Source organism: Apus apus, chromosome 2 (genome assembly GCF_020740795.1).
Source record: "Apus apus isolate bApuApu2 chromosome 2, bApuApu2.pri.cur, whole genome shotgun sequence".
Classification (NCBI taxonomy): Eukaryota; Metazoa; Chordata; class Aves; order Apodiformes; family Apodidae; genus Apus; species Apus apus.
In genome coordinates this window covers 148,626,139-148,645,045 of record NC_067283.1, presented here as the reverse complement: position 1 = coordinate 148,645,045, position 18,907 = coordinate 148,626,139, and the positions used below count along the sequence as shown (strand labels likewise).

The following is an 18,907-nucleotide window of genomic DNA, read 5'->3' as shown; positions in this document are numbered from 1 at the left end:
ATCTGAGCAGAGAGAAGCCCTATAGAATAACTGAATTGATGTTCTGAGCTTTGCCTTGGTTTGGTTAAAAACTGCTAGTGTAGCTGGGATACAGAGAGATATGCATGAATGGGGTGCTGTGTGGTCTAGTATCTTTGTTGTCAGTTAATCCAAAAACTTGGATGCTGGAAAGCAGCTTTGCAGAAAAGGACCTGGGAGTCTTAGTGGACACCAAGTTGAATGGGAGTTGGCAGTGTCCTCTTCTACCAAAGAAGGCTAAGCCCAGGTATCCTGGGCTGAATCAAGAGTTTTGCCAGCAGGTCAAGCCAGGCAATTCTTCCCCTCTTTTTGGTACTGATGAGGCATACCTGGAATGCTGTGTCCATGGACATACTGGAGAATCCAGCAAAGGGCCACAAAGATGGTGAACGAACTGGAATATCTCTCCTATGAGGAAAGGCTGAGAGAGCTGGGACTGTTCAGTCTGGAGAAGAAAAGGCTCAGGGGAACTTATCAATACATCTAAACACTTGAAGGGTGGGCCCAAGGAGGATGGAGCCAAGGTCTTTTCAGTGGTGCTCAGTGACAGGACCAGAGGCAATGGGCACAAACTGAAACACAGGAGGTTCCCTCTGAACATCTGGAAACACTTTCTCACTGTGAGGGTCAGTGAACACTGGCACAGGTGGCCCAGAGATGCTGTGGAGTCTGGAGAGTGGATCAGATGACCTTGCAGAGGTTCCTTCCAACCTCAGCCATTGTGTGAATCTGTGAACATGGACTTGCTGACCAAAGGTGGATTTGTGCTAGGTCGTGGCAATTGCATGCAGCAGATACAAACCTGTTGTTCATTGTGCTATGTTACAGTCACAGAACCTGTTCCCTTCCCCCAGGACTGAATTAAAATGCACAAGCTGTATTTTTGGGACACATGTTCTTTTCAGACGCTCTCTCTCCATACACATTTTATTGCTATTAATGTGATCTAATCTAGGAAGCAAAGTATAATGAATAAATGTTAGCAAACACAGGTAGGTATTACAAAAAGTACAACAGGTATTTTTCTTCCAGAACATTGTCTGAGGTTTCCAACAATGCTTGAGAATACTAAGTTGATATCATCAACTTCATATGAATTCCTTTTAGCAAGAAAATCGGATGAACAGATTTCATGCAACTTCTTCAGGTTACATCAGTGATAAGACAAGCCTAATGACTGTATTGCACTGTGTTTAATGTTTTTGTTCTTGATAAGCAATTAGTAGAAAAAAAAATATCTGCAACTAGATAAATGACCCAGCACATTCCTTAGGTAACTGAAATGTTAAAAATGCTACTAACCTAGAATTGTCTCCTATGATAGGCTTCTTGCAGTACTGTTCTGAAAAGTTCTCTCTCTTCTCAGTAACAAAAAGCTGACTGAATTCAGCAATTGTTTTTCACTTGCTTTAGTGATCAGGTTACTAAACCTTTCACCATTCATCTTCCAGCCTGCTCTGAGTTCCCTAGCCTTTGAAATGAAAAAACAAAACCTCTTCCCTTGCCTTGCCAGTGACCTTGCCATGCTGCAGATGGAGGAGACAGTTAATTCCACATGAAATAAAAGAAAGCAAATGATTTTCACCATATTTTTTCTTGAAACATTTGTCTTAAATGTAATATTTATTGCACAGCAAATCACTGCAGAATGGGTGTACTTGTAAGGCAGTGTCTACCATCATTTTTTGGAAGGTCATCAAAACAAACTGAAGGACACAACGTTCAGTGAAATTATATAGTGACACTCTTAAAGTGTATTTAGACTGTAATAATCATCTGTACAAAGAGCTGATAGTGACTAATTGTACGTGCCTCATTTTCTGGGAAAAATATTTGTGACATGAAGCTTTTCAAACTTTGATCCTCTATGTTCTGACAGTGTCATCTTTGCAGATGATGCAAGAAAATTAAAAACTGAGAGTTTTGTTAACAGACTGACCAAAATTGGCATATTCAATTGGTGATTTTGTTAAATGTCATCAGTAGCTTTCACCAGTAGCATTTTAATTAATGTCTGAGAAACAAAATGAAAAATAGTGTTATTAGCAAGCAGGTTTTAGTTAGGGTTCCTCATTGTGTTTTAAAACTAAACTTTCTTTATTTTAGTGACTCAGGGAGCAAAATGTGGACTTTTTGATTAATCCTTTATTATATAAGCAGTCACAAATGAATTCTGACAGGTTTTTATTGCCTGGGCCTTCAAAAGCATTTAGAAACTTGAAGATCAATGAGAGTTAGACTCCTTAATTAATTTAAAAATAGAAGTGGCATATATTATGCATGTCAGCGTAAAGGTTATTTGATAGAATTTCATTATATAATTCTCACTTATCTAGGTATGCAGTAATATTTCATTACCATCAAAGGCATTTGGAGACATACAGCTGTGGAACCCTAGAAATCTATTAATCCTACAAGATAAATGTGTTTCAGGGAAACTGTTATTCAGTGGATTTCCCATTGTAGAAGAAGGAAGCCACTATAGAAAAAAAATAATAGAATCATAGAATCATTTAGGTTGGTAAAGACCTTTAACATCATCAAGCTCAACCATTAACCCTACTCTACCAAGTCCAGCACTGAGCCATGTCCCCAAGCACCACATCCAGATGACGAGGGGATGGTGACTCAGCCACCTCCCTGGGCAGCATGTTCCAATGTCTGACAACCCTTTCAGTGAAAAAGTTCTTCCTGATGTCTAGTCTAAACCTCCCCTGGTGCATCTTGAGGCCATTTCCTCTTGTTCTATCATCAGTTACTTGTGAGAAGAGACCAGCACGTGCCTCTTTACAATGTCCTTTCAGGTAGTTGTAGAGGGCGATGAGGTCTCCCCTCAGTCTCCTTTTCTTCAGACTAAACAGTCCCAGTTCCCTCAGCTGCTTCTCATAAGACTTGCTCTCAAGGCTTTCTTGCCCTTCTTCAGACACACACCAGCACCTCAATGTCTTTCACCTGGTTTGAGGTGCCCAAAACTGGACACAGTACTCAAGGAATGGGCTCACCAATGCCAGAGAGACATCAGGAGAGACAATCACCTCTGGTCCTACTTGCCACGCTAATTCTAAGACAGGCCAGGATGCCATTGGCCTTCTTGGCCACCTGGGCACACTGCTGGCTCGTATTCAGCCACCTATCAATCAGAACCCCCATGTCCCTTTCTGCTGGGCAGCTTTCCAGCCACTCTTGCCCAAGCTGGAAGTATTGCATTGGGTTGTTTTGGCCCAAGTGCAGGACCTGGCACTTGGCCTGGCTGAACTTCATACATTTGACCTTGACCCATCAATCTAGTATATCAAAGTCTCTCTGCAGAGCCTGCCTACCCCCCACAGATCAACACTCCCTCCCAAACTGGTGTTGTCTGTAAACTCACTGAAGGTCCATTCATCTCCTCATCAAGATAATTGATAAAGATGTTATAAAGAAGTGGTCCCAACACTGAGCCCTGAGGAACCCCACTTGTGACCAGCCACCAGCTGAATGTAACTCCACTCCCCACCACTCTCTGGGCCCGGCCATCCAGCCGGTGTTTTTCCCAGCAGAGCAGATGCCTGTCCAAGCCAATAGCAGCCAGTTTTGTCATCACAATGCTGTGGGAGACAGTGTCAAAGGCCTTACAGAAGTTTAGGTAGACAACATCCACAGCCTTTCCGTGTTCTACCAGGTGGGTCACAGAAAGAGATCAGGTTCATCAAGCAGGACCTTCCTTCCATAAGCCCTTCCTGACTGGACCTGATAATCTCATTGTTCTGTATATGGTGTATAATGGCACTCAAGGTGATCTGCTCCATGACCTTCCCTGGCACTGAGGTCAGACTGACAGGTCTGTAGTTCCCTGGATCCTCCTTTCAGCCTTTCTTGTGGATGGGTACCACATTTACTTCCCTCCAGTCCACTGGGACCTCCCCAGTTAGCCAGGACTGCTGGTGATATCACTGATAGTGATAGGACAAGGGGTAAGGGTAACAGTTTTAAACTGAAAGAGGGAAGATTTAGGTTAGATATTAGGAAGAAATTCTTCACTCTAAGGGTGGTGAGGAACTAGAATGGGTTGCCCAGGGAGGTTGTTGATGCCCCAGCCCTGGAGGTTTTTAAGGCCAGGTTGGACGTGGTTTTGTGCAACCTGGTCTAGTGGTAGGGTTCCCTGCTCATGGCAGGGGGGTTGGAACTTGATGATCTTTAAGGTCCCTTCCAACCTTAATGATTCTATGATTCTATGATTTATCTTGTAATATTTTTACCTTGGAGTCTATGATTAAATGATGGAAAGAGGCTTGGCAAGTGCATCCGCCACCTCCTTCAGTACTCTTGGGTGCAACCCATCCTGTCCCATAGACTTATCATAGAATCCTAGGGGTTGGAAGGGACCTCGAAAGATCATCTAGTCCAACCCCCCCGCCAGAGCAGGGTCACCTAGAGTACATCACACAGGAAGGCGTCCAGGCGGGTTTTGAATGTCTCTTATGAATGTTTAGGTGGTGTAACTGGTCACTGACCATTTCCTCTTGGATTACAAAGGTTTCATTCTACCCCACCTCCTCATTTTCCAGCTCAGGGGACTGTGTGTCTAGGAAACAATCAGTCTGACTGCTAAAGGCTGAGGCAAAGAAGGTATTTAGCACCTCAGCCTTTTCCTTGTCCATTGTCACTGTTTCCTCCTGCATGCAATAAAGGATGGAGATTCTCCCTCTTCCTCGTTTTATTAATGTATTTACAGCAAGATTTTTTTTTGTCTTTGACAACTGTGGCCAAGTTGAGTTCAAGTTGGGCTTTGACCCTCCTAATTTTCTCCCTGCATTGCCTTCCTACATCTCTGTATTCTTCATGAGAGGCCTGTTCTCTCTTCCAGAGGCCATAAACTCTCCTTTTCTTCCTGAGCTCCAGCCAAGTTTTTCTATTCAGCCTATTTCTATTTCTTTGGGAAGGGGAATTCACTTGGACTTTGAACTAGAGATTCTGTTTTAGCAAAGGAGCTGAGTGAGCTGTGGTCACTTATCTCTTTAAAAGGGTGAGAATTCCCAGCTGCAGCAGATTCTTTAATAAGAATGTTTGAACTAGCACATGCACACCAGAACTGAAATGCAAGTGGGAGGTGCATCATGAACCAGTTAGTTAGCTATAGAGAAAATCAGGTTACCAATGTGCATTGTTTACAGGGTGTTAAACAAGGCCAGCATCTATTTATATATAAATAGATGTATATATTTAAATATTGTGTATACATATACACTCATATATATTTGAATATAATTGCATTCAGATAATTTGGTTAAAATTGCCTTATGCATGTGTTTCATGCTTAGTAAAGAATTAATATCTAACAGAAAAAGTAGATGTCAGAGGAGAAAATTTATTCAGACCCACTACATTTTTCTATTTTTGAGAGATTATTTAAATGCTTGTGAGCATAATTATCAACTTTCATGAGACTGATTTTTCTATCTATTTTTATTTTAGGCTAAAGAAATAATCCTGGCTAAGCAAAAAGTATCAGCTTCAATTAAAGATTCTGACTGCAACACATTGCAAAAAAATACAAGAAGGTAATTTCTTTTTTTTCTCTTGTATTAGTTTTTGGGTTTTGTGTTTTTTTAAGTTTTTTTTTGTTGTTGTGGGGTTTTTTTTGTCCGTGTGTTCTTCACATGTCAGGATGTGTGCTTATTATGTTATTGTTGAAAGTATGAACATATTGATTTGAATAGAGTAAAACTATGTTGCAAAGCTTTAGACTGGTGGTCTTCATGGTGCTGTTTATAAGGTGATCTGCTTCAATAGCAAAGCCAAAAAAGCACTTATTTCTGCAGATCAGTTTTGTTCCATCAGCTCATTCAGATTATTAAGCAGGTATATACTAAAACTAAGTCACCTACTGAGAACTACTTCTGCAGAGCCCCTGACTGTGTCACTGAAGTATGCAAACCATTTAGACAGCGATGATTTTTAATCTCTCTCCTGAATGTATGATCTACAGGTTGAGCTACTGCAGTAATAGAGGTTCAAAATGCAATTATGCAAGGTTTTATAATGTGAAATGTGATGTCAACTCCAGCTCTTGAAGACTTTCAGTTAATGACTGCCAGAGCAAGCAAATATCAGTGATACACTGATTCTTTATTTTGCCTTTTAACAAGTGTTACCAGCTGTTGTTGTAGATGGACACTTGGCCTAAGTACAAGTACTATGATATATCTTTTAATCATTGCTTTTCTTCCTGCTATAGGAAAAGGTGTTCATGCCAAAATAATATACAGTAACAATAAAGCTTGTTAAGCAGTTTATCTGTTTATTTTTTAAGCATTGCATTTGTTTTCTTTTTTTCATTTCATTGCATTGCATGCTAATGGAAGGCTAAGCAGAGGGTAAAAAATAGCATTATGGATCATGGGTATTCTTCTTGTTCTCAATACTTAGGACACTGGTAAAATGGCTTTGCAACAATTACTTGTCATTAATTCTGCTTTTTATTTTTAATAAGTATCAGTCATGACTTCTTTTCTTGAACTACCCTCATGATGAGAAGATTGATAGGGTACCTGCAGCAAGCACTGCACCCTTTCCTTAGGCAGCAGTGTCACAGAGACAGCCACAAACACAAGAGCTTACTAGGAATGAATATTTACTCTAAGCAACACTATTTAGCACAGAGGGTCCCACCCTGGCAATCCCAAAGTTGCCATCCTGTCTGCTGGTAGTTCCACAGCCCAGTGGGACTTGAGACCAGAAATTGGTCTCAGACCATGACATGGCCCAGATTTAATAACCCAGGAAGGTTAGAACTGGACCCCCTTGCTTTCTAAGCTCCTGCTGCAATAGAGGAGCCAGGTGCGGCTAGATCTAGTCCTGTACGTGTCACAACTCAGACTGAGTAGCCCAGGGAGATGAGGACTGAACCCCCTTGCTTTCTAGACTTCCTTCAGAGAGGAGCCCAGGTGCAGCTGGGCCCAAAATCCTTCTCTCAGACCTGGTCTTTTCCCAGAGAGAGTAAATGTGTTATGGTCTGAGTAAAAGCTCGACCGTCCAATGCCCCTTGATCAGATTCAGGTGCAGCGACACACAAGGTCTGCTGATAACAAATAACACATTTATTACACTAGTAGGAGCTAGTATTGAACAACCTAAACAAACCCCCCTGCATATATATATATTAAGTAAGGAAAAGGGGATGAGAAGAAAAAGGTGAGAGGAAGGGAGGGTGGGGAGAAAGAGATAAAGAGGACAGGAAAATCACCAGTCCTGGATCCAGACTCGTTGGTCCAGCCAACATGGGAGGGTCGGTGTTGATGGTCAGTGTTGATGGAACTCCCAAAGCCCACCATTGCAGCCCCCTATTTTATAGGCCTAGAATCTTGATTTCATAATGAGTATGTGTGATTGAGCCATACATGTGTGAGCAACTGCAGTGGACCTGCCCCCTTCGCCCCTCAATCACTGTTGTTATCTCAATCGTTATCTCATCTGTGCAGGCCCGAGGCCATATGCAGGCCATTACTGCAGTCTCCATCCTTCCAGGCAGGCCTTTTGGGATGCATATGAGCAGGAGCTACAATGGGGTTTCGATACCATTTCCCAACGTAGGTCCTGAGGGCTGGTCCCTCACAGACCACCCAGTCTAACCCAACAAAAGTGGGCAGGAGGGAGGGGTTCAAATACTTTTAAAAGGTTTGTTTCCCACAGAAGTACAGCTAAAGCTTTAGATACATTAAAGAAAAAAGTTAAAAGAAATTTCTTGACTTTTTCCAAGGAGAAAGCTAGATCTTTGTTAGATAACTGACCTTATCTCTCTTCCAAATGGATTCTGCTGACAAGAGTTGGCAACTGGTGGATTAGAAATAAAAACTTCCTTAGAATGTTCTCTGTGCCTTTAGTTTTGTCTGCACTGTAAATTTTTAAATTAAAGTAATAATGGGAAATAATGTAAGTACTAAGGGACATGCAAGTAAAATGGAAAATGGTCCCCTTTGCTGCTGATGAACTAAAAATACTCCATGACACAGTGAAAGTTCAAGAATTTGTGTTTGCTTTCAGTGTAGTTTTAAGCAATTCTGAATATGCTTACTGCCGATTTTGAAGGAGAAATACTAAGTTTATTGTTAAAATATTACAGGAATACATATAACAACATTAGAAGTAGGAAAAAAAGCATTTTGAATTAGAATTCTTACTAAAAATAGTAAGTTTGGACCTCGTTAGTAGAAAAATTGCTGACTAGTCGGATGTTAAATATTTGCTGAATTGTCTCTAAGACCACAAAAGAACATTTATTACAGTGATTACACTTGACAGATACAGATGTCTTAGCTAAATGCTGTCAGACATATAATCTGCTACACTATATATAGTGCTTTAAATCTTTTTAACTCATGTTAACTAGATTACATGATGATAGTATCATTATTTCTGCAATATAAGAGGAATTTCTTCTGTGACTGTGTACAAAACTGTGTTTCAAACCTTCAAAGAGACAAGTTTCTCTGGGAGGAATTTGACAGATTGATTTATTATACTTATAAAGCCTCTATTAATATAGCAGCTGAGTATGGCAATCTTGACTGTGTCTGGCCTCACAATTGATCTGTGAGGTATAAAAGTTGAGTTTGCTACAGTTACATAGGTGAAATTCTGATGTAGGCAGGAATGGACTGCTCTGAAGTCATACTGGAAATTTTAAGGGTAACTGTTACATAAAGTCAAATATCCTTGTTTCATATCCTCAGCTTTAGACTATTCTTCCTTTGAGACATCAGAAAAGAAAATAAAATCAAATAAAGCTCAAAAAAGCAGCCCCGTGAAGAAGGACCTTGGGGTCCTGGTGGATAAGTTATCCACAGGACAGCGATGTGTCTTTGGCCAAGAGAGCCAATAGTGTCCTAGGATGCATTAAGATCAGTGTGGCCAGCAGGTCTCCTCCCTCTCTACTCTGCCCTAGTAAGACCACATCTGGAGTATTGTGTCCAGTTCTGGGCTCCCCAGTTCAAGAGGGACAGGAATATGCTGGAAAGAGTCCAATAGAGGCTACTGGGATGATTAAGGGACTGAAACATCTGTCATACAAGGAAAAGCTGAGAGGCTTGGGGCTGTTTAGTCTTGAGAAGACTGAGAGGGGACCTTATTAATGTCTATAAATATCTGAAGGGTGGATGTCAAGAATGGGCCAGTCTCTTTTCAGTGGTGCCTGTGATAGCACAAGGGGAAACAACACCAAGTTACAACACAGGAAGTTCCACCTCAACATGAGGAAAAATTCTTTACTGTTGAGGGTGACAGGGCCTTGGGACAGGCTGCCCTGAGAGGTTGTGGAGTCTCCTTCTATGGAGACTTTCAAAACCCATCTGGATGTGTTCCTGTGTGATCTGCCCTAGGTGTTCCTTCTGCAGCAGGGGGGTTGGACTCCATGATCTTCAGAGGTCCCTTCCAACCTCTGTGATTCTATAATTCTATGAAAATGTCTCTAAATAAAAATACGCACACAGTTGAACTCCATCACTACAGAAAGATACATTGGAATACATGAAAGAGACCTTTTTATTTTTTTGTTTGCTTCAGTCTTTCGTTGTGTGTTTTTGTTTGTTTGTTTCTTACTGTAATCTTTGTATAGAGAGATTGAGAGAAACAGTTAGAGAAGGGATTAATTTAAAGAGGCAAAATAATGGAGCAGCAATTTCTAGGGTACTTCACAAGGCAGAATTAAAACCAAAGCAAGTTCTGGTCTATTCATATCTTTTATAGTGAAATAAGGAATGTAAGGTAAAAGTAACTTCTGTTTGAATAGTTCAAACATTGCAAATCTGGCTGCTGTGAGTGCCTTTCTTGTCTTAGCTAAGGAACAGTGCACTGGTTGACTAAGCCAGCAGATGCTATAGAAAATACTGTGTCATGCATTAGGTTAGAAATCTGACTTGCATTCTGCTGGAGTCAGTTCTTACCCACAGTATGTAAATTATGGCTTTCTGGGGGGTTGGATTTTTTTTTTGTTTGGTTTGGGTTTTTTTTAATCTGTATTCTTAAGGGGAAAACAAAAAAAAAAACCACAAAACCAAACATATGCTGCTGGAATCTCCACCACTTTCTGCTGGTACACCCATGATTCTGTTTGAACAGGTTATCCAGTTTGGCAAAATTTTACCAGTTGGGAGAAACATCAAGTATATAAAAACGCCTGTAAGTTATGGTGAACTTGAGGCCAAGAAAACTTGTTTTTAACTGCTAGATTTTAATTTGAATATTTTTCTAGTAAGGTTGTCATCATAAGACATCTACTGGGTGTAGATCGTAAATCTTGGGAACTGACTGGATTTGCAGAAATTGTATTTTCAGGCTACCTAGTTTGTCAGCTGTCATGAAGACATGAAGTTTTACAATGCCAGTTCCATTGTCTAGGAAAGGAGTAACCGTAGGAGTTATAATTCAAATTACTTAAACAGAAAGTGGAGTCAGGTATGACTTAAACAACATATTTCAGAAGCTTTTTACTCAAGTTAATCTTCAAGTATAGATTCATTTGCATTCTTATGGAGCCCTGGAGCTAATCAAAATAGGGGATATCTATCTGTTTGTCTAATGAGGAGAACAAAAAGTGGGGTACCTAAGAAATTAGTTGAAAATTCATTTGCACACGGAGACATCTGGTAATTCATCACTGAAACAGGGGTTACTTCAGAAACCTGCTCTTCTGAAGAGCAGCATTCTCAAGAACACTGATAACTCTTGATCGCAACAGTCTAAAGTCATCTCCAGGTGTCCATATGTGGCAGGGACAAAAGACTGAGAGCAGTGGCATACTTGAAAGTGTCTTTATAACATTCCATAACTTTGTAAACAAAGTCTTAACACCTTGGTAGAATAAAGTGTGTTTTCAGTGTAAACTTCACTCAGCTTTGACTGACACATTTAACAGTGCTTTTTATTTTACTGGGTTAATCAGGGAGTGAAAATGAGGTGGTATTATAGCCAGACATAGAAGTTCAGGGTCAATGTGCATATTACAGGTGTTGGAGCATATTTTTAGCTAACAGACAAGGTCAGTTTGAAGTCCTTGAAATGGTTGTGCAAAAGGTAAAGGATGGAATGATAAAGCTGAAAATGTCACAAACCCTTTGATTTTCTGTCCAACTTTTAGAGACTTGGATGCTAGTTTTAGATATGTTCTTAGTCTAATGAATTCTATTTCTGAGATATATTTGTCTTTTAAACCAGAATAACCTGGTTATCATCAGCCTTTTATTAATCAGAATTACTTACCAGTGATTTGTTCGTTCTTCTTGATTGTAGTTTATTCCTTGAAAAATGATTTTGATTCTACCAGCCATTGCATATTTGTGTCTTCCCAATGATCCATTGATTCTGAATACTCCAGTTATAGCTTCATTTCAGATTACACCTATGTAGTAAGATTTGAAAGGCCTCTTACACAATGAAAGAGGTATTAATATTCCAGATATCTATAAAACCATGATCATTTGCTTAGATTACCTTGTAGGTTTTTCTAAGCCTGTATTTTCAAAAGTTGAGACCAGAGAACAGCAGGCATCAGACCTCCACCAGCAGTTTTTCACAGAATCACAGAATCTTAGGGGTTGGAAGGGACCTCGAAAGATCATCTAGTCCAACTCCCCTGCCAGAGCAGGATCACCCAGAGCACATCACATAGGAACGTGTCCAGGCAGGTTTGGAATGTCTCCAGTGAAGGAGACTCCACAGCCTCTCTGGGCAGCCTGTTCCAGTGCGCTGTCACTCTCACAGGAAAGACGTTTTTTCTGATGTTTGCGTGGAACCTCCTATGCTCCAGTTTGCACCCATTGCCCCTTGTCCTATCACTGGACATCACTGAAAAAATCCTGGCTCTGTCCACCTGACACTCGCCCTTAACATATTTGTAAACATTGATGAGGTCGCCCCTCAGTCTCCTCTTCTCCAAGCTAAAGAGACCCAGCTCCCTCAGCCTTTCCTCATCAGGGAGATGTTCCACTCTCTTCATCATCTTTGTGGCTCTGCGCTGGACTCTTTCAAGCAGTTCCCTGTCCTTCTTGAACTGAGGGCCCAGAACTGGACACAAGATTCCAGATGTGGCCTCACCAAGTCATAATGGAGGGAGAGGAGAACCTCCCTTGACCTACTAACCACACCCTTTCTAATGCACCCCAGGATGCCATTGGTCTTCTTGGCACCAAGGGCACATTGCTGGCTCATGGTCATCCTCCTGTCCACCAGGACCCGCAGGTCCCTTTCTCCTACTCTGCTCTCCAGCAGGCCAGCCCCCAACCTGTACTGGTCCATGGGGTTGTTCTTCCCCAAATGCAAGACTCTACACTTGCCCTTGTTGAATTTCGTCAAGTTTCTCCCTGCCCAAGTCTCCAACCTGTCCAGGTCTCACTGAATGGCAGCACAGCCTTCTGGTGTGTCAGCCACTCCTCCCAGTTTAGTGTCATCAGCAAACTTGCTGAGGGCACACTCTGTTCCCTCATCCAGGTCATTGATGAAAATATTGAATAGCCCCCAACCTGTACTGGTGTACTTTTTAATACACATAGATAAAAATTTGTCTTTCTCAAAGCTGTCAAATAAAGCATAATTCCATTTACTGAAATAACTGTATTTTCTTATTCAAGAAAAGGATGTATTGCTACTTTTTTCCAATACAATGTATTGCATTGCAAGATGATAATCACTTTTGTTCTCTTTCATTCACAATGTTAGAAAACTGGAAAAAGTGCCTCTCCAAAGCTGTTGGTTGTGACTTGTAAATATCTTTGGAAATCCTGATGCCAGAAAGGAAACTTACAATCCAATGTAAAAAAATATATATTGTGGATCAAAGGGATGAGAAATCTTTAGAAACCTAAATTTTATTGAAATTCAGAGTTGAAAGAGGAGAATGTAACTGTGAGATCATTAAAATTTCAGATAGGGGGATTAAGAACTGTGTGAACAAAAGTGTAAATTATCAAAAAATATCAAATTATCAGATGTGTGCCCTGTCACACACCAGATTGTTCAGCAGGCTGCTATAGTTGTACAAAATGGTAGGACTGACTTTCTTTATTATGAAGTCTTTTCATTTTCTTTTTTTAAAGCACTTTTTAATTATATGGAGATAGAAATAATCTTTCAAAGGAAAAAAAAAAATTGCCAGTAAAAAGAAAGGATTTAATCCAATATTATTTCATTTGTATGGTGCTCTAATCTTTACACTATAGTTTTCCCCTGAGTAGAGAACCCTTAGCAGCAGCTGGCAGTGCCCAAAACTCTGAACTTCTTCTTTTTTTCTATTTATTTAAACCTGAAATTGAAATAATTTACAAATATTGAGATTCCTGGACATGAGCTGGTTCTGTAAGATGTATTATTATTTTCATCACAGTTGTCTTACCATTGCTCATGGGATTTTCAGCAACAAGATTATTTTTACTCTGCTAGGTAGAATTACATGGAAAAAATGCCTAGATCTCCTAAAACTCATACTCATTCTGTCTTCTAAAAATGTTCAGGAGGTTAGTGTTGATATCATCAATACCCAGCCTCTTTTTTGCATAGATTGCATGATGAGAGGAGCAGATTCTAAGCAGGTCTATGTCTTGTAGCTGCACTGACTTCAGCATAACTGAGTCTGGTCATCAGCCAAGCATTTGTGTCATGGTAGTTGAGACAGCACCATGAAGCTTTGCTAAACGAGTCTAGAATATTTGATCACTTCCATATAAATACATAGAAATCCACTTTCTTTCAGGAAAAAAAATCACCTGTGCTCTATACTCAGTCTTTGCTATTATTTCTTGCTAGTAGATACTTCTAGATAAAATGCCCTGATTAAGTTTTGGGAATGACTGATGCATTTAACCCTTTCTTAGCTTCTTGATGTTGTTACTTATGATGCTCACTGTTAATTCATTTCTGGTGTATTGAAGTTTGTGCTGCTCCTAAGCAATAAGATATGCAAACTTCACAGAGTTCATTGTGTTCTCATGACTAGCACTTTGTACACTTTTAGAGCTGTTGAATAACTGTAGAGTGCCACTACTAATTAAAATACTTAAGATCAAGGCAAATCTTTTCTACCACCTAACTGAAGCACAGGCTGAGGGTAACTAATTTTTGTATTTCTGTTTTTTTAGCTTTTTCTGAGGTGCTTCAGATTAGTGATTAGATTAATATTTTGGATGGGGCGTGCTCTCTTTAGAATCTTCCCAATTAGCTACTGATAAAGTGATTCCAGGTCACAGAATATTTCATAAATTACACAGGAAACAAAAATCCCTCTTGCATTTAGGGGATGAACATTTTCTAGAATATTGCCACAAACTTAATCCACTTTTATTTCATTAAATTATGTAATATGAGAAAAAGAATCTAGCCTTATAAATTGAAGGACATTCAGGGTAAAGGAGAAAAAGTTTCCTCATACCTGTTTTCATTACCCATAAAAATTCTCCTCTGAGTAGTTTTTGTTCATGCCATGTTTGGAAAAAGTTACCCAGATTATTAAAGCAGGGTGTTTCCATTTCTTTGGTGCTCTCTTCAGCACTAGCATAGGAGGAGAGGAGGAAACCTCTCATTAATCCCCTCTGCCTCTCTCCACTGGGACAGAAGATGTGGCCTGAGACGTCTGCTCATACCCCATAGAACCTTGATGGAGAAGCACTGTCAGAATTTGGAAGTTCCTTGGCAATCCTTTTCGTTTTAACAACTAAATGTGATAGTTTTCAATTTAAATTCTTTTAGTATACTTTGTTTGCATGTTGTCATTACCTGCGTTGTCATTAAAAACTATATTATTTGATTCAGTGACTTTGCTGCTTTTTTGTTCCATTGAATTGTTCAGCTCCTCCAGTAGAAAATAATATTGGCTTTAAATGTCAAAAGACAGAAAGTATGGTGAGACCCTGATACAGGTTGCCTAGGGAAGCTGTAGATCCCCCATCTCTGGAAGTGTTCAAGGCCAGGTTGGATGGGGCTTGGAGCAACCTGATCTACTGGGAGGTGTCCCTGCCCATTCAGGGGGGTTGGAACAAGATGATCTTTAAGGTCCCTTCTAACCCAAATAATTCTGTGTTTCAGCCCCCCCAGGGGTCGGTACTGGGACCGGTGTTGTTCAACATCTTCATCAGCGACCTGGATGAGGGTATAGAATGTACCCTCAGCAAGTTTGCTGATGACACCAAGCTGGGAAGAGTGGCTGACACACCAGAAGGCTGTGCTGCCATTCAGAGAGACTTAGACAGGCTGGAGAGTTGGGCGGGGAGAAACATGATGAAATTCAACAAGGGGAAGTGTAGAGTTTTGCATTTGGGGAAGAACAACACGATGTCCCAGTATAGGTTGGGGGCTGACCTGCTGGAGAGTAGTGTAGGTGAAAGAGACCTGGGGGTCCTGGTAGACAGGAGGATGACCATGAGCCAGCAATGTGCCCTTGGTGCCAAGAAGGCCAATGGCATCCTGGGGTGCATTAGAAAGGGTGTGGTTAGTAGGTCAAGAGAGGTTCTCCTCCCCCTCTATTCTGCATTGGTGAGGCCACATCTGGAGTATTGTGTCCAGTTCTGGGCCCCTCAGTTCAGGAAGGACAGGGAACTGCTGGAAAGAGTCCAGCGCAGAGCTACTAAGATGATTAAGGGAGTGGAACATCTCCCTTATGAGGAAAGGTTGAGGGAGCTGGGTCTCTTTAGCTTGGAGAAGAGGAGGCTGAGGGGTTACCTCATCAATGTTTACAAATATGTAAGGGGTGAATGTCAGGGAGATGGAGTTAGGCTCTTCTCAGTGATGACCAGTGATAGGACAAGGGGTAATGGGTGTAAATTGGAGCATAGGAGGTTCAAGGTGAATATCCGAAAAAATTTTTTTACTGTAAGAGTGACAGAGCACTGGAACAGGCTGCCCAGAGAGGTTGTGGAGTCTCCTTCACTGGAGACATTCAAAACCCACCTGGATGCGTTCCTATGTGATGTACTCTAGGTGACCCTGCTCTGGCAGGGGGGGTTGGACTAGATGATCTTTCGAGGTCCCTTCCAACCCCTAGGATTCTATGATTCTATGATTCTATGATTCAATGATTTAAAAACTTTGATCAGCATGTGATGTGGATAGACCGATGTAATGAATGGACTGTAAACATTTGTAAGTGTGATCCAAAAGAATACCCTTTATAGCACTAGAAGCTGGAAATTCTATTAAAACTGACCTTTCTTATACATTCATTTATTTTTTTGTCATAATGAAAACAAGGTGAGGATTCATAATGTTAAAACATAAGGAGTTGCTGATAAGAGAAAATAAATGAGTACAATTGCATTTTCTGTCACATAGAAATGTATAGTCAACTATTGTGGAGGAACTGTGCTGAAAAGAAAAGAAAGAAAAAAGAATGACAAAACAATTATAACTAATTATAACTAATTATAACAAAAATAACTTCTGATGTTTGCAAGCTAAAGATTCTTTTATACACAATTTTTTGAGATTTTGTAGCACTTTTCTGTTTACAATGAGCTTTTTATAAGTGTAATTTTTAAAGTCTTAATCTTGGTTTAATTGGATTCAGTAACTACTCACACTTAAATCCACTGGTTTATAAACAGGCATCAAAAATTGTTCTACTTAACACTGAAATTAAGCTTTTTAATTTGTTTTTTTTCTTGTTTCAGGAGTGTACAAGTTGAGAAACTGGAAGTGGATCCCAGTAAATATTCATTCCCTGATGTGACAAAGATAGTCCAAGAAAAGGAACGAGTTGGACAGGGCCCTATTAGGCTACAACCAAAAATTACAGAGGCTACAAAGAGTCATGTTGATTTTGAAAATAATGAAGATGTTCCTCCCTTAATTTGAAGCATTTTTAAGTAGTCCCTCTATATGTGGCTTTTATGCTTCAGTTGTTTTCATGACCTTCTGTGTAAAGTAAGCTGAAGTTGGAAATATCATAAACTTTGATATGTCACTGTTTTCTGCTGCATTTTCTGTCAGTATATTGCTATATAAATCCTTTTTTTCTAGACTGTTTACTTAGTAAGTCTCAAATCAGAATAGGAGTCATATAAATCAGACCTTGTTTCTTCAAAGCATTTACTGTCGAGCTTGAAAAATGACATAGTACTGTAGAAGAAGAAAACACTTGTAACAAGATTTATTATTATTCTGACTAAACTGATGATGGCAAAAATCTCTGTGGATTCCTTCAGTGTTTTCTTTTTCATGAAGGACAACATTAAAAGAAAAAAAAACTTATTCTGGGAGTGAGAGACATTGCTGTAACCTACCATCAGGGAATTTTCCTGCATAATGCAGACCTCCTGGATTCTGGAGCTGGTATGACAATGCCATTCCTTGAAGATTCTGGGACACAATAACATTGAGTCAGGATCTCAGATGTTGCAGGTTGGAGAAATGAGTGAGACCACTCTTGTTCTTAATGTAGCTGCTCTTAACTCTTCCATCTTTTTCAGGATCTCCTAACAATATCAACGCTCATTTTCAGCTGTTGGATGAAATAAGGTTGAGCAGCTGTGATGGGATGAGCTGCTCCTTCCCTACCCTCCAGCCCTTTTTAAGCAATGAAGAGATTCCATTATCAAATTTTTTCCCTGGTGTTCTTGGTTGCTCAATGAGTGAAACAGGCAGCATCAAAGAACAAATGTATACTTGCCATTTAGCAAGACTACATTTTTACTGGTTTATTTTGTTTTGGGGTTCTTTTGTTTGCTTGTTTGCTTTTGTCTGGGTTTGTTTGTTTGTTTGTTTTGTCCAGTTTTCTGAGGCTTGTCGTTCTTAGCTCTGCTTTTAAATTCCTTGTCTGGGATTTTCACCCTATTTTATGGAATAGAAAGGTCAAAGAAGTATTCAGCTCTTCTAAGTTTAGTGAAAACTATCACAGAGCAGTAAAAAGGAATTCTCTAGAAGCAACTGCTGTTTGGAAGAGAGAACTCAGCTGCTGCCTATTCTGGCAGTAGTCAGCTAATCAATATGCTGTTACTGATCTTGTGCATGTTAGCATTCTTGCCTAGGTAGTAGCTAAAGGAAGTAGGGAATCATGATGGTAGAGCTCTGAGAACCTAGGGAAAAAATGAGGAGAGTGTGGGAAATATTTAGAAAATATGGTTAAACCTTGAGTTACTATGGAAGCAAAGGGTGGATATTGAGTAGACATTGGGATTTTGCAGAGGGAGGGTTGTTGAAATGACAAATATGTAGGGAATGTGTGACATAAAACCATAGGAAATCAAGCCTGCTTAGCTCTGTTGCCTACAAAACAGTTAATGTAAGGATATATATGTGCTTCAACATCTTTTTTTGGCCTTTTAGCTAGGCAACTGGCATTGAATTCCATAGTAAAAAAGGATACCTTTCTTTTTAACCAATTTTAAGGTCACCGTTATTTCAAAAAACAAAGAGAAACTCCAAGCAAAAAATGCATTAGGTGACCTACATTACCTTGCTAATGAATTTTAAACTGTTTCTCTGTTAAGAAAAGCTTGATTTGGTCCTGCAGGAAGAAAATGCTTCTGATTCAACCCAGCCTTTCCTTCTAACCTTCTAGCAAGCAAATTCAGCTCATGAAGAATCTAGGAATATTTTGTGGTTACAATGTCTTTTCATCCTTAAGATAGAAAATGAGTAACTTAGGCTGATTTCTAGTGGATAGACAATACTCTGTTTTTGGCAGGGGGCTGGAGGGGAAGAAAAAGAAGTTGTGTTGAGATAAAGTTACATCTCAGAACTAATAGCAGATGCCTTGGAACTAAAGAAAGAGTTGTGGGACCACGTGGAACCATGATCTTGGGATCCAGTCTGAAATTGGAGAATGTTCTGAGACTCATCTTAAATAAAATTCTCAATGTGTGTATGGGCTGTGGACAATACAAGCAGAGGCTGATCAAAGAGGAATGAGGAGTACAAATGAATGATTATA

At 40.0% G+C, this 18,907-nt stretch overlaps 1 protein-coding gene across 1 annotated transcript in view; it reads left to right on the top strand.

Moving 5' to 3' along the window:
* Window positions 1-17,683, top strand: part of DNAAF11 (dynein axonemal assembly factor 11) — a 37,461-nt gene extending 19,778 nt beyond the window's left edge. The window contains exons 11-12 of the mRNA XM_051610666.1: window positions 5,473-5,558; window positions 16,647-17,683. Of these exons, the coding sequence (XP_051466626.1) occupies window positions 5,473-5,558; window positions 16,647-16,830 (270 nt within the window). The 3' untranslated portion in view covers window positions 16,831-17,683. The remainder of the gene's footprint in view (window positions 1-5,472; window positions 5,559-16,646) is intronic.
* Window positions 17,684-18,907: the final 1,224 nt, after the last annotated feature.